This window comes from Amphiura filiformis, chromosome 18 (genome assembly GCF_039555335.1).
Source record: "Amphiura filiformis chromosome 18, Afil_fr2py, whole genome shotgun sequence".
In the NCBI taxonomy this organism is placed as follows: Eukaryota; Metazoa; Echinodermata; class Ophiuroidea; order Amphilepidida; family Amphiuridae; genus Amphiura; species Amphiura filiformis.
In genome coordinates this window covers 23,229,238-23,245,591 of record NC_092645.1, presented here as the reverse complement: position 1 = coordinate 23,245,591, position 16,354 = coordinate 23,229,238, and the positions used below count along the sequence as shown (strand labels likewise).

The 16,354-nt window shown below is 36.1% G+C and overlaps 2 protein-coding genes across 2 annotated transcripts in view; one reads left to right on the top strand and one right to left on the bottom strand.

The window, feature by feature from the left end:
• The window catches only part of LOC140139047 (acid-sensing ion channel 2-like), a 15,312-nt gene extending 12,453 nt beyond the window's left edge, over window positions 1-2,859 (top strand). Inside the window, exon 7 of the mRNA XM_072160828.1 lies at window positions 2,767-2,859. Coding sequence (XP_072016929.1) covers window positions 2,767-2,859 — 93 coding nt within the window. The remainder of the gene's footprint in view (window positions 1-2,766) is intronic.
• Window positions 2,143-16,354, bottom strand: LOC140140012 (inositol monophosphatase 3-like). Its single transcript, XM_072161821.1, has 5 exons — window positions 15,752-16,354; window positions 15,072-15,237; window positions 13,265-13,378; window positions 12,469-12,642; window positions 2,143-10,242 (listed from the first exon to the last, which is right to left on the bottom strand). Exons 1-5 carry the CDS (start codon window positions 16,109-16,111, stop codon window positions 9,971-9,973), a joined length of 1,086 nt encoding a protein of 361 aa, XP_072017922.1. The 5' UTR covers window positions 16,112-16,354; the 3' UTR covers window positions 2,143-9,970.

The window sequence follows — 16,354 nt, the reverse complement described above, 5'->3', positions numbered from 1 at the left end:
GTAGCCCTACTTTAAATAAAAAAGAAAACAAAATGAGGAAAAACAGGCTGTACGAGTATGTGGGTTATAGTTAGTCACAAAATGAAAACGGGAATAAAATAGGCTAAAGAAGGAAAGAAAGAAACTCTTTAGGAAATGTAAGAAAAAAAGCTATAATAAGATCAGGAAATTTAAATAAAAAAGCTATTAAACTGAGGACAGAATTAAATAAAATGAAAACGGGAAATCACAAGTTATGCAGCAAATAAAAAAAGAAGCTAAAAGAGAAATGTAAGAAAGGACAGATTTAGAAAATAACAGGAATGGGATTGAATAAATAAAAAAACATGGTAACAGAAAATCGCAAGTTTAGCAGCAGAAATTTTTTTAAATGGAACAAAATTGGCCCGTAGAAGAAACTAAAAAGTTAAAATGGTAAAAAGGTTCAGATATATAAAATTTACCTTTTCAATGATTCTACCTGTTCAGTAATTCCTCCTGTTTTAGTGAACGCTCCCACAAGTTACTCACCTAGTCTTACTATAAATAGGGGAATGTTGTATGTATCTATCTATTCATCTATCCTCACTTTCCCACTCCCCAGTGGCGTTGCCAGGAGTTTTCTTTTAGGAGGGCAAGGACTCCTCTTTGCATTCTGATCGAATTAAATATATCTCCCCGAATGATCCTCATTTTGTTCTTTAAAAACTCCCAGAATTTTGAATTTCAACAAACATATTTCTGGATGCTCCTTTTCTGACATTCTTATTTTTGTAACAAATAGGCCTCCTCTTTTAATAATGAATAATTTGGTTGACATATAATACCCATAGGCCTATAATATGCGTATAATAGCGTGGCACATGTTAGACCAGCTTTCTGCTGAATTGGGGTACATAATGTAGGCCTAAATGAATAAAATGATAATTAAATAAAATACCTGAACAGTACAAACATATTTGGTTATATAGAGGTGTAATTATAAGACACGCAACGTTGTAAAAAAATGTTCACAGTAGCTGCAATTCGCAGAAGTTCACTACACTGCTGGGTCGCGTAAAATCAGTCAATTTTACTGGAACTTAATCCCCTTGGCGTTGAAGTCAAGCCAAAAACTTGGCTCCGCAAGCTGATTTGGTGTACGTCATGAGCACACACAAATGTATATATCAAGTGTGACGTTTGGAACAAAATTTATTTTGATCTTATTCAATCAGTAATTTTTAGCATCATGTTTTTTTACCCAAACCAAATTAGATTTCCAATAATTGGTCTATTAACTAGACAATACATAAGTGGTAATTATGTAGTCTATGAGGAAATATGCAAACCATTGTTTTAATTATGACGTATTTTCATCATAATTTACGGCACACTATAGATTCTGGCGTTAACTTTAACTTCAAGCGGCTTTAATGGCAGAGTGGTTTTGAATACATAATCCTCTAGACGTTAAAGTTAAAGTAACTCCATTTCGCAAGCTCTCTATTTATCAAATGTTTACATAATTATCTCACACGCATCCTATTTTGACGGGCAAAACAATCTTTGCCCCTACCTTTCAACCTGTCAAAACTTGGGAACCAAAATTATAACTTCAAATCGTCTTATCATAAGACATTAGGACAGAGAGCAGGATGGGGAGGGGCATAAAATTGAGAATTTTGCAAAATCCTCTTGAAATGGATCATTTGAAAGGCTACTGTACTGAAACTTGGTGTTAATTTTTCATTTACATATTTTTTGTGGAGTGACGTGGTGATCTTTCATTATTCATTATTAGACTATTATTTCATTTACACTTATTGTTGATGTAAGACCATGTCAACCCATGGATTAATGCCTAGATCATCTTTACAGACATTTTGTAACAAATTTAGTTTAGAAGATTGGCAATTTTTGTAATCACAAGGAACATTTCATTATTGACTACATATATCCCATGCCCCTACAAATAAGTCAAACTGCTGAACTCATCAGCAGGGCATGTCTTTTTGATTATTTCCATTTAAATTTTCAGATAATTTGCTTTTACATAAAAATAATACAATTTGAACAAGTGAATGGGTGATGGTAAACTTGAAATCCATTTTCATTTGCCCAGAAGCCTCCAACTTTAGCAGTTAATCATGACTTAAAATTAAGAAACAACAAATCTAGGAGTGTTTATGTACAAATTATTATTTTCAAAGAACCATTACATATAGAATGTTGTTATACTTAAACTCTTGTTAGACATTAGTATCACTAAATCTTAAAAAAAAGGTGTACTTAACCCCATGGGCACTTCTGCCTTTTTACAGAGCTTTTCTCTCATTGGTTAATTCCATGATATAATCATTTGAGAAACCAATCAAAATACAGCTTTTAGATCCCTCATCAATTTCAAGCTGAATCCCCTTCAGCCGTACTGAATATTCTTACCATGTCTCTGATTGGTTTAATATAGCATATACACCACTTTCCAACCAATCAAAACATTTCATAGAGGCTGATAATATGGCTAGTAGTGCTCATGGAGGTAACAAATACCTGCAGGAAATCCGCCAATAAACATTAAAACAAGGAAGACATTTACCTAATAAAATGATATAAAAGTAACTTTTACAAAGTTTATTTGTAATGTATCAGAGCAACATGAGTGATAGCAAAACGACCCTTCCAGATGCTATTGCACATAAATATACTAGCATGTTTACTACAAGGACCTTGATTTTGAAACATGCAATCCATTTGCTTTGGTAAACCATTCTTAAACTTATATTTAAATAATTATTATTTTTACAGAATGCATCATTGTTGCATTTTGAACACAATGAATCAGATATGTTTCAGAGCAGCCAGCAGGCAGCGCAAATGAGAATGTGTGAAAACAAGTGAGGTGGGGAGACATTTTTTCAACAATTTCTTTTTTTGGTTAACAAATTGCTAGTGTAAGTAATATTGTTGTATTTCCATCAAAATATTTCTCACACTTTTAAAACACACTATATTTTAAGATTAATGTGACCTGATCTGATCAACTCCAAAGTCGGAAATTTTGAAAATTGAGTTACTACCATTACAAACTTGCTCCGTACCTACACTTACTGGTGTTGAATCCCCAGGTCTCTTGAATACTTAGTTGCAAATTTATAAACCTTTTATATTCCTCCTCACTTTTTACATTATTTCAGTTTCAATTTCATTATTGCAGACTTCAATCTGATTGGATCAGATCTGGTCACAAATTTGGTCAAACCCCACCAAAACCTGTGAAATACTCATGTTGCTATGCTTACAATTATAAATTACATAAGTAAAATACATGATCAAATCTTTTTCAGGTTGTAAAACATGCTTTTAAGACAATACAACTATATGTACACCCTACAGTAGTTGGTCAATGTTACAGAAAAGTTCAAAGAATAGTTATAATAATATCACCAAATAAAATAAGAAAAACTTGTCCTTTTCTTTGAAGCAATTAGTAGTAAGTACCACATATACATAACAAACATAATTTTACACTTTCATAGCATGATAATTGTTTAAATGTGGAATAACCGCCAGTCCTACTGTATGCTAGTCCGAAAAATAAGGTTGGCTAGTCTAAAAAACAAGGTTTGCTTGTCAAAAAAATATGGTTCCCTAATCCGAAAAATAAGGTTCGCTAGTCTGAAAAAAGGTTGGTTTGATTTTGCTAGTCTGAAAGTTAAGAGTTAGGTTTAGGGTTAAGGTTAGGGTCAGAGCGAGGTGTAGACACTAGGATTCCAAACATGCGCATCTGCTTATGAAGTTCTTTAACCCCAATGTTTATACATGCACAGAATGACCTTTGAATGTGTTGGGTACAAAAACTCATACTCCACAACCTGAGGTCAAATTTTGAGCTTTGGTTGTTGTATGGAGGTCATTGAGCTATGCCATTGGGTATGATGTCATCATGGCTCATAGTGCATCCAGACCACATGCTCATCTGTCAGTACACAGTTCTTTAACCCCAATAGCCTTCTACATGCATAGAATGACCTTTGAGTGTGAGATGAACTGTGAGATATGGTTGTTGTATGGAGGTCATTGAGCAATGCCATTTGGGATGAGGTCATCATGACTCATGATAGCGAGGGTTGCATTAGGATACCAGCAAACTTTTGGATTAGCAACCCTTAGGACTAGCAAACCTTTGGACTAGCCGGATGTATAGACTGTTTCAATAATACTTTAAAGATAGTGATTTTATTGTTATTACTAATGGTCGTGTTTGATAGGCTATTGCGACAGTTTTAAATATTTTGGGCATCTGTTTCAAACTTGCAAGTGATATCTATTGTAAATAAATAAATATAAATAGGTTTTGGATTTATTTAGTGCATTTTTCAGAGGTTTCAGGCGAGACTGCTGATAAAAACAGCAGCTAGTCCTCATTATTACCTGCATGAACAAGGGGACTTTCATCACTATATTTGATGAAAAGTTCTACCATGAATCATGACATTAAAATACTCTCATCACTATAATAGCATATTTACATACAAGTGTAATGAAATGTTTTCTTTATTCTTTTTTTTACAATATCTCATAGAAAATTTGCCTAGTGTACTGTAAAATTTGTAATTATCGCTGATGTAATTTCTCTCGCTTTGTGAATTTTGATACGAAATTGGATGGATCGAGCATGATACATGAATTTATTGGGCAAGCTATGGTTTCAAATATTATGTGAGATCAAGCACATTTGAAAACTCTAGCAAGACTGATAAATTCATGCATCATGAGAAAAATCCAACAAATATCGAATTTATTCAATGTTATGTCTTCAGAATAAATACCATGAATTAATCAGACAGCTAGGTAATTATGTACAAAGGTATTGGATGCAAGATTCTGAAAATATAATAATGAACTAAATTGATTTTGAAATTTGTGATTTTGAGTTTCTTACATAGACCTATATATAAAAGAACATTGAATTTTATTTTAACAGTTGAGCACACCAAAAGTAATGTTCCATTAAAATTTACAGTTTTACAGATGGAATTAGATTTACTGTGTGGAGAATGTCCATATTTATTTATGGACATAAAACGCATATGTGACATGATCAAGGGGAATGAGTCACATGTCGACCCTGGTCGAAAATGAGTTTTACATTTGTTAAAGAGGACATTCACAGCTTTCAGAAACTGAAAACCCCATGTTTTAATACAACTTTTCTTTTTAAAGTAATGTCAATTTATCAATCGCTAAAAACAATAACACAATAGAATTTTTACACTTTCTTTGCCAATATCTCAAAATCAATATTAGCCACATCCGACTCATTTCCCTTGATCGTGTCACATATTTTGAAGGTATTAACCACAAAATCATCTACAATATTTTCCTGTAAACATTTAACGAGAGCATATTTTAAGCGCACATTGCATATTTACTGCGTTGGCTGCTAAGGCGATCTGCTGTTTCCAAGTGGAAATTTCGTATTGTATGCATTGTTAATGCCAACTTTGCACCTTCACGGTAGTACGCACTGATTAAAGGTTTACAGCAAAATATTATATCACATCTGAATATCAGGCACAATGGTTGAATATTATTATGTACATGATTGTGTGTGGAATAGCCTTTGTATAGACCACTTGATGTGGTGGGCGATTTAAAATACATGTGCCCTGATCAAACTACGATGCATACGCACACTGCAGGGCAAAGTACAATGGAAATTGCCATAATTCGCGCGCATATTGCCAGGCAATGACGTCACATGTCAAGTGGTCTATATGAACACAATGGGATATTCCAGTTGAAGTCCACACTCCCCCTGTAGAAGATATGACCTTAATCTCCCACTTGGCACACAGGGAGTGTCAATTTCAATGGGTTACCTAAATGCGTGATTCCATTTGAAATCTACACCCCCTGCGTGGGAAATGAAGATCAAGTCTTCCATAAGGGGGCATATCGATTTCAACTGGAATAACCCATTAACTATTATAGTACTAAATAGTTTATACATATGTGTACCATAAAACTCGATAGTTAGCATATATGTGCTTACTATCGAGCACTTTTAAAACATGCAAACATGAAGAGCTCCATCCACAAAAGTGTAAAGGGGTTTGAGCAAATCATCGATACATTTAGTTATATACGAACAACAAGTAAACCTGCAAATATGTGTCTCAACCTCATTAGCTCAGTTGGTAAAGCGTCAGACTTTTGTACAATTTCATGTTTTCAAAAGCGCTCGATAGTAAGCACATATGCTAACTATCGAGTTTTTACGGTATTATAAATGTTATTAGATAATTACAAAATAAAAGGCAATGGAGTATCCTTTACAACCTATTACTTAATTTTCTTTAGGGTCTACTGCTGAGGACACATTAGTGGGTGTCAAGGATAATGCGACACCCTTTATTTCTATTCTATTACTCAGACATGCCACTTGCTTGCTTGTTGAAAAAAATCAGGAAGTTGTGAAGCATAGCCACTCATTCATTGCCGAAATCCAGAATTCTTGGCAAAAAATGGCAGAAATCAGGAATTCCTGAGAAATCAGGAAAAGTGACATCTCTGATTACTCTAAGTGTAAAACTAGTATGATTTGTGAGAAAATATAATTTTGTGTCCAAATAATTTAAGTTGTTACATGAAGGTAGAGTATGTACGTATCATGAGTATCCACAGAGTTAATGACGGCGTATATCACCGAAAAATTGTACGCATGACCATGCGTAATACTTTACTTACATAGATTTCCAATGATCTATGTACAAAGTCACACACTTTGGTAACGAGTTAGAACTTAATGTTAAAATTAATAGGTTTCTAAAACATGCAATCAATTGCAATGAAATGTGTAGAAGTTTTATTATCTTTAGATAGCTGTGAGATGATGAATAATAGCTGCAGTACTATAAGTGTCCCAAACAAAAATGGTTGAAAAAGGCGTAATTTTCATCTTATAATTAGATGGGGAGCTAGCGCCACTAACCAACACCAACTTTTTAGGTTCCTTCGATGGTCCCCAAAACACATTCAAGATGTTCCTAAAATTAAAAAGTGGCCCAAAGCGCATAGCTAAGGGGTTAATGTCAACACCTGGGTTACATTTCAAACTTGCCCAACATGTTAAAAACCATACCAAAGTCTTCCCCTCATCTCAAGGATGTGCACAGCAAAAGTATAGTTTGACCTATCTGCGACATACTGTTCTTGAGTTTTAAGCACAAAAGGTCAAAGTCACAGGGTGGTCAGTTTTTTATGCCACACTGGTCAGAAACTAAAAGTGCTCGATTTCAATAAAAATTGTCTCAAATAAGGAATACTTTGTAGTCTATAATGTTTCGTTACTGCCAAACTTTGACAATAATGGTCAACCCCATAGGTCACATTACAGTCTATAGGGCCTATTGACCATGACCTATATTGTGATGTTTCCTAGGTAACGAAACATCCTAGATGGAAAGACTTTGCTAAAAAAAGAAAATCTGATAGGCCTAAAAAAAATTGTTTGATTGGCGTAACCCGACCGACCCTAAAAATAGGCCCGACCCTAGACTTTTTATATTTTTGCAAAAAATTAAATTAAAAAAAAACAACCTTAAATTAAAAAAAACAAAGAAAAAAAGCAATTTACAGCATAAAATGTGTGTAAAAAAAATAATAAAAAATTGCAGACCTACCAGCCCTAATTTTTTTTTATGTAACGCCAATCAAACAAATTTTTTAGGCCTTATTAGATGTGTACATGGAGCATGGGTGTTGAACCAAATGGAATCCTGATCTACAGGTTGAGAATGAAATTATGGCACATCATATCAGTTGAAATCCATACAACCTCACATAATGACCTTATATTCCACACAGGGAGTGTGAATTTCAAATGGGGTTACCTGAATGGGTGACTTCATTTGAAATCTACACTCCCTGTGTGGGAGATATAAGGTAAATGTCTTTCATTGGGGTGTATGGATTTCAACTGGAATAGCCCATTTAACACCTACATGTAAGTACATCCTTGTTATTTGATTGGATAATCCATCATGGGTCAAGGAAGATATCTTACCCTTTCCAGAATCCTTTGCAACATGGTACATCACATCATTTCATCAAAAGACACCACTTACTTTGTACAGGATCCCTTTATTTGCATTTTGAGAATAGCAGTCCCAGAACAACGCCAAATATGGATTAAAAGACCTTTGACCTTGGATGTACAACAGCATGTTATGATCTAATGGGAAACTGTGCACATCAACAAACACCATTTCTATCAAAAGGCAACGTCTGATATAATTTGAAACCACATAAATTACTAGAGTTGGTTCTTCTCTTGGATTTGGACCAAGCTTTAGAATATCGAATGTTGCGTTTTGAAATAAAACAAACCAGAAATTTATCACCCATTGTAAAAGATATGGTACATGTACAGAATACATGTACATACATTGGCTGACCTTGTGGATTTCCTGGCCCAGCCATGCTAACCACATAAGGAGATTATACGATTAACCTAGTGCAGCTATTGTCATTGCAGGGTATTATTATGTAATACTCCTGATCCATATTTGGCGTTCTCTTGGACTGAATAGCCTGGCTAAACATGGGTCAATAGACAAGAAATGAACTATTAACATTTGCAAGACCTGGATGTGCTCTATTAATTGAGTTACATTTCGTCACTATCGACCCATGTTGCACTAGATAGCAAGTCAGTACAGAAAATTTAAATGTGAGAAATGCATTATGGGAAGTGTAAGATATCTTCTCTGAAGCTTGGTTACCCAGCCAGCCAGTATACAAAGTTACCCCATAGTCCCAGCATCATCTGTAATGACGGCCAATAGTTTCCTGAAGTGTGACATCCAAAACTGCGGCGACGTAGCTTGCGACACCATCACGGCGTCTTCATTCAGCGTAGTGTTTACAATCCTCCGGTCATTTACAATGATCTGCTGACACTCGACCGGAGGATTGTAAACACTACGCTGAATGAAGACGCCGTGATGGTGTCGCAAGCTACGTCGCTGCTAACCAAGACTCTGAAAAAGGTAACCTTTTAAGCAAATATACTTAGATGTCATATAAAACAAATAACAAATGTTTTTTAATATGTGTAATGGGAAGAATATTTTAATTTATGTGAAAGTCTCATTTTCGCCTTGTCAAATGGAACAGTGGATCTTTTCCCCCTTGATAACATTCTTACCATTGCACTCATATACATGTATTAATTGTATTCTTTCCATTAACCGCCCACAGCGCCTAACAAAGTTATTTTGGGTGGGTGCTTATTTTTATAATTGTTTAGGCCTACAATATGTAAAAAAGGCCCAAAATATTCATCCATCATCATCAGTGTGTCATATGTTTCAGACCATGATTCAGATATATGCATGGGCAGTTAATAAAATAATATCACAGTTTGCTTGTTGTAAAGTCACTGGGTGGGTGTTTATAGGGGCATGGGCGGTTAAGGGAACGAATACGGTATTAGTAACCATAAATAAAAAATGTACATGCACACTAATAGTTACAATAAGTTCCAGCTACAGTGACACCTCGTAACATCATGGTGGAAAAATTCCATTCACTGTCAGAGGAGGTTTGTGGGCGTGATCATGCAACAGAGCAAATCAACCTGCAATCAATACAGCATTGATTTGCTATGGATTGAACTGGGCACCTGCCTCACCAAATCACTCTTATACCTCTTTGAACGTGACAGAGATGTCATCAAAGTTGGAACAGATAATAAGGCACCAGAACCAAACTTGTTCGATCTTTGGATCAACCGTCGACGCTGCATCGATCCTTGTAATTAATGAACTATCAACTAATTCAGAATTACTGATAAATTTATATTGGTCAACCTCATTACATGCAGATTTATATGTAATCACAATTAGTGAGTCAATTAATTGATTTCATAAATAATAAGGATCGACCAAGCATCGATGGTCGATCGAAAGTTAATTTGGTTGTATTGCCTAACACTTCAAAAATGCTATCGGTGGTGTCCTTCATTTAAAACAGCTGCTAATTTTCCTCTATAAATCTCTGCATCCCAAAGCGTGGCTAGTAAACCGCCCTCATTCTTTGGATTGTGATCTGGGCTACCGTGTCCATCATAATTGATGATATCTCCTTTGAGTGTTGTCATAGTCCCTGAGAATTCATGTAAGAGTGCATTGCCAGCACAAATGTCCCATTTCTTGATGAGTGTTGTGTGGATGTAAGCATCAGCTTTACCTTGGAATAGGGCCAGAGTTTTGAAACCTGAAAAAGATGAAAGAAAAGGGATATCTTAGAATATTTGTATGAAAATTTCGGGGACTGCTCGCTGGTCAGAACATAAGGCTCCCTAGTCCTCAAAAGTCTAAAATATAATTGAGGGTAGTTAGTCCAAAAGATAGGGTTAGGGTTACGTTTAGGGTTCGAGTCCGGGTCATGGTTAGAGTCAGAGGTAGGATTGGGGTTAGGGCCAAGGGATTATGGTTAGGGTACTAGCAAACTTTTCAGACTAGCGACCCCTTTCTATTTTTCAGACTAGTGAAGCTTACATTTTGTAGGATTAACGCACCCACCGCAAACAATCGACATTCATAAGTAAGCTAATTTGATTATTATATTTCGGGTAACTTGCTCTGTAAACTGATATTCAGTTATAGGTTAATAAACATGTATCACTTGTTGGGAGTGAAATTGTACAAAATATTAATGCACACGTACTGAGATGTTAATGTTTCTAATGCATGAGCCCCGAAGTGCATTAGACGCATCAACATCTCAGTACAAGTGCATTATTTTGTACAATTTCTTGAGCAACAAGTGATATGCATTTATTAACCTATTTCACACACGACTAAAAAATCCTGTGATTTTTGCAATTTTTATAACAAAATTGTCGGTAAAAATGTTGGAAAATGCAAACAAATATAAATGCATCCACCTGCAAGACAAATGAACGCGTCCGCAAGCACTGCGCATACTGCGCGCCTGTGCAATTATACAATATTTATGCATGGCTAGTAATTTACTAATGCTTGCTCTGATTGGGTCTCACTATCTATGAGTGTATGAACTATATTTAAGTCATGTCTTCCATAGAGGGTGTATGGATATCAATAGAAATACCCCACTTTGGTGTGGGACAGCAGGATGACAACTTCTTTTGTTTGCCTTTACAGAGAAATTTATGGTTACAGGCCAATAGTCTGAAGGGTCATTAACCCCATGAGAACTACCTGCCGATTGGCCAAAAAGAAGTTTTCATTATCAATCGAACCAATCAACAACATTGTTAGAATAATTTCACCACAGAAAAAATTGGGGTGAATTATTTGCAAAGCTCCATTCTAATTGGTGATTAAGGTAAAGATATCATGTAATTGACCAATCAGAGGCAATGTTAGATCGGCAGGTAGTGCTCAGGGGATTAAAGTCCAAAAACTCAATAACAAAAACCCCAACCCTTAACTTCATCTTAACTCCAACCTATAACGTAAGCCTTAAACCTAACCCTAACCATTTTAACCATCATCACCCATCACGGTTGTTTGATATATATAGAATTGGCTTCATTATTAACTAAATGCAAACTATAGATGGCGCTATTTATCCTAAATCATATTTCTTTATTTGTAAGGGTTAGGTGATTAATACTGCCATTAAAACTGCTGGAATAGGTGAAACAAGCAAGACATTTTATAAACATATTTATCAAACAATAAAAGGAATTATTTGTATTAAAAGCTTGAAAGAGTCATTTCCAGCAACTAAATAGCGCCACCAATTTTGTCATTTATTTTATAATAGATACATTCAATATCTGAAAAAGCTTTAAAAATACTATAAAAGTGAATAATTTTGAGGGGAAATTAAAGTTGAGAATGACTCAAAATCATCTGTATAATACATTAGCAGGATATCACTTTTAGCTGTTTAAGCCTAAAAGTTGGTTGTACAAGATGTTTTGTTTGAAAAATTAATAAATGATCCCATCGAACAACCCACACTCTAATCCTAACTCTGCCCTTAACCCTATCCATAACACTAACACTTATGATAACCCTAACTCATGACCTAAAATGCCTTAAAGGAGTGTTTCGTGATCCTAGCATCCTCTTTTTATGACATTTTTCAGTAGATATCCACGAAAAAAGCTAATTCCCAAAATTTCAGTTGATTCCGATTTTGCGTTTGCGAGTTATGCACGATTATGTGTATTACACTGCTCCATAGACAATGCGTTGTAATTTCGTTCTGGTGCACCAGAGCGAAATTCAAATTTCACGATATCTTTGCAAAGCGAATTAATCTGCAAGAAATATTTTGTACATAAACATTATGTAGCCAGAGGTTTCCAGTGATATAAAAATCTCAACTTTTTTTTTGAAAATTGGGGGGATGAGGCTGTGGATCACGAAATGCCCCTTTAAGTCCTAACTTTAATCCTTTTTGGACTAATGACCTTCCATACTATGGAGTGTTCCCAAACCTTACCTGCACCCCCTGCTGGGATAACTTCTGTATCTTTACCAAATGACTGTTGTGCTACTTCCTTGACGGATCCAGCATGTGATCTGGAGACGATTATCTTAGGATCTGTTTCTGCAGTGGCTTTTTTAACTGGTGTATTCAGGTTAGTGGAGTGACCTTTGCCGACCCAAGCCCATGCTACAAAAGATACAATATTTACAAAGATAAGATTCATATCATTACAGCTACATGTACACATAAAGCTTTCAATAGACCTTTTCAGGAGCCATTGGAAATGTTCACAACATAATGACATGGACGCGAGCGTCTTTACACGCCCACGTAAATACACATAAACGCTCCTCTACTGCGTGCATTGAAGCAATACACAACTCGCGAAAGTGTGCGCCCAAGAACTGCGTATGATGACCCGTTTTAAAAAACTGGGTAATCACTTCGGAAAACTTCAATATGAAAAGGTTTATTATATTTTCTGGGATGGGCACTCTTTTACTGTGCACTGTGTGTGCATATATACAAGGGCATCAGCCGGGGATGTTCCTCACCTCAAATAACATTTTCCCAAATATTCACATTAACTACAGTATAAAACAAAGCAACAAGGGGCTATTCCATTTGAAATCCTTACACCCCGATGGAAGACATGACCTTAATCTCCCACACAGGGGGTGTAGATTTTCAATGGAGTCACCCATTCATCAGAATCCCCATTTGAAAGTCTCACTCCCTGTGTGAAATATTAAGGTCATGTCTTCCATAAGGGGGTGTATGGAATTCAACTGGAATAGCCCATACTTACACATACTACTATCTCCCTCATCTTCCTTAGCGAATGGTTTATGAATCACACCTATAGTTGGTTTACCATTCACAGCAACACACACCATTACTGTTACATAGTGAAGCAACTCCTCTGAAAACAAACATCAAAATAAGTCAATAACTGTTACGAGTAGGCATGTACAGTATGTATTCTATATAATTCTACAAGGTGTAGAGGTTATCCGTGTTCTAAAAGTTCCATATCCTATCAGCGACTGCTATAGGCCTACCTTGTTTAGGATTTTCATAAGCACCTGCATGAACAACAATGAATGTTTCAAAATAGCCCGCCAAAGTCATGCAAGTAACTCAGAGGTCATGCATTGAATTGGTTTGAATGAGGAATACTATGGGAATCAGCGCCTTTTGTTAGAAGTCACACATGAATAACGTGGATAACCTCTATTAATATGATTGGTATCCATCTGTTTTGACAGGTATTGAAAAGCCTGCTTCTTCCAAATGCAACATTGGACCCTCTTAAAATTACCAGTATTTATTTTTATAAGATTGTTTGTGACATTAATTAACATGCTTATATTGTATGTTGCATTTTGATATGGCAGTCATGACCATAATGGCTGGAAACTGATGAGTACCAATCATTTTGATGTATACAATACAGCCTGTATATAATGGTCATAAGAAATCCCCACTTATTCTATATATAAGAAATCAACATCCAAAGTTAAATAGGCCCCAAAAATCAAAAACATTTTTGGTTGAAGCCCTTTACAATAATACCCCTGCCACGGAGACACATTGTACAACCTACATGTAATCATTACGCTTCTACAAGTGTGCAACTGTAGTATAGCTCCTCTCAGCAATTTGATTGTAATTATCCCGTAGCACCTCCTATTATAAATGGTTGGAGTGAGACAAATGAGGTAAAAGCTCCTTGCCCAAATGCACAATATGATGACACAATAGGGGTTTGAAACAGTAATCCTCCGATTGTCAGGCAGGGGAAAAAGTAAGTTATAAAAATGATTTGATGTTCCATATATATCCAACTCCTCTTTAAACTCCGTTTGGTCCCCAGAAACTCTGAAATGGCCCCTGGACCAGGCTCCATCTCAATTTTAGTTGATGAGGGGATACATTTCTCATGAAACTGGCCCCTGGATAGTGAACCAAAAATATCAAATTCAAAGCAAATAGTGCAACATGTATTTAACTCATTCAGCACCAGGGTTCGCAGGTTTTTGCAGCAGGTGGAAAAAACAGGGGTTTTAACCACGGATTTAACCGCTTGGCAAAAACAGTTTTGCCGGCAAAATGGCAAAAACTAAAAAGTGATTTATAGTTCAGTTTTTTCATCTCAAAACAAATTATTAAGAACAATTGCCTGAGTGTAACAAGGCCAGATTCTGTAAGTAACATTTTAGGCATGAGTTTCATTGCTCAAGACTGAGCATTTAGCTGAAATGTGGCATATCATTATCAAATTCAAAACTTTTTCATTTTAAGGACTTGATGAGACAAAAAATATGTTAAATGATTCATTAAAAGTTTTGTGCTACTGTTTACATGTATGAGCTTTCTGTGTTACTTTTTAATATTTGAGTGACTATAAGTGAGTTTTTGCCAGTTTTGCCGGTTAAAACCGGGCAAAAAACTGTCAAAACCGAACTTTGTTCAGCACATCTTTATTTTTATTGGGCCCCTTGGTGATTGGAAAAACCGGGTTCCTAATTCAATTTTCTTATTTAAACGAGTGCCATTTTGATAAAAGTAGCCTCTGGTCCATCACTCCTTATTTTCACCCCTGCTGCTCTTACCAGTGTATTCTTTTGTAGCATCCAGAGGGTCAATCCAGATGGTGACATCCTCAATGGGAACTCTTTCATCCTTCTGAATCACTTCATTGACATCAGGCCTCTTTAGATCTGCAGGCTTTACTTTACTGCGATCCCAGTCTTTCTCTTCATGCTCTTCTGACACAACCTGGACACACAAAAATAAATTTAGTTTTTTGATTTTTTTTTCAGTACCCACTATGCTAATTAGTAATTACCGGTACATGTACTGTATGATTTTGGATGACTATATTTGTTTTTCATTTTTGTCCCATTCTACGGTAATGAGCATGCGCAGGTCGTAAAAATTAGTCATTTCAGCTGATGAATGGCAACGCACCACATGGCGTGCGCAACACATTAAAAGTGGGGGGGGGGCAGGTTGTTCAGTTCCCCCGAATGGAGTCTGATTAGGGGCAAATTTTGATGTTTTTCCCCCGAATCCCCTGAATGACCAACAAAAGTGGGGGCCTGTGCCCCCCTTTGCGCACGCCACTGAGTGATGATCCGTTGATAATTTGTTGATTTACAACACTAGATTTCAACAATTGTTGGATTCTTGTCTCAATTCGCCAAACTATCAGTGTGCAAATCGAGCTAGACTTCCATGACTTCTCGTCTCTCGAGTATGACTGACCTGACAATCATTAACTTTGACTTACCAATAATGTTTCAGGAAATGTCACTTGAAAGCCATGCATAATAGCTTCATGAGATCTCATGTCCCCGTCCGTCACTGGGTTATTTACCCCTTCCTTTGTCTTTCCTTTACTTTGTTCATTCAATTTCTTTTCCTTCATAACTTCTTTCACTTGTTCCCCACCTCTCTCAGCAAGTTCTATACTTGCAGACAGAATATCTCGTAAGCTTATTGTTTGTCCACGCTTAACAGCTTCAGATTCGTTATTACCACTGTCGCTCCAAGTTCTTTCAAAATAAAGAACCAAGGCCCCTACAAGAAGGAATATCACAATAAAACCAACGGGGGAAACTTTTATGTTTGACATGATTTGATTATTCATGTAAGCTTAAAGCTTAACATCGATAAACAGTCAGACTGGAACAAACTGGACACAACGTTTCAGTTTTAGTCGTTATCCTGAACAAGTCGAGTATATCAAGAAGTTGATTAGCAATGCTAAATCGTCTTTTCCGTCAACAATAACAGTCAATTCCAACGTGGCAAATTCCCAGTCAATAAGCTTACAAGCCGGCCGGTGCAAATGTCAACAACAATGAGTGATTGGCCGCGATTCAGGGTCAAC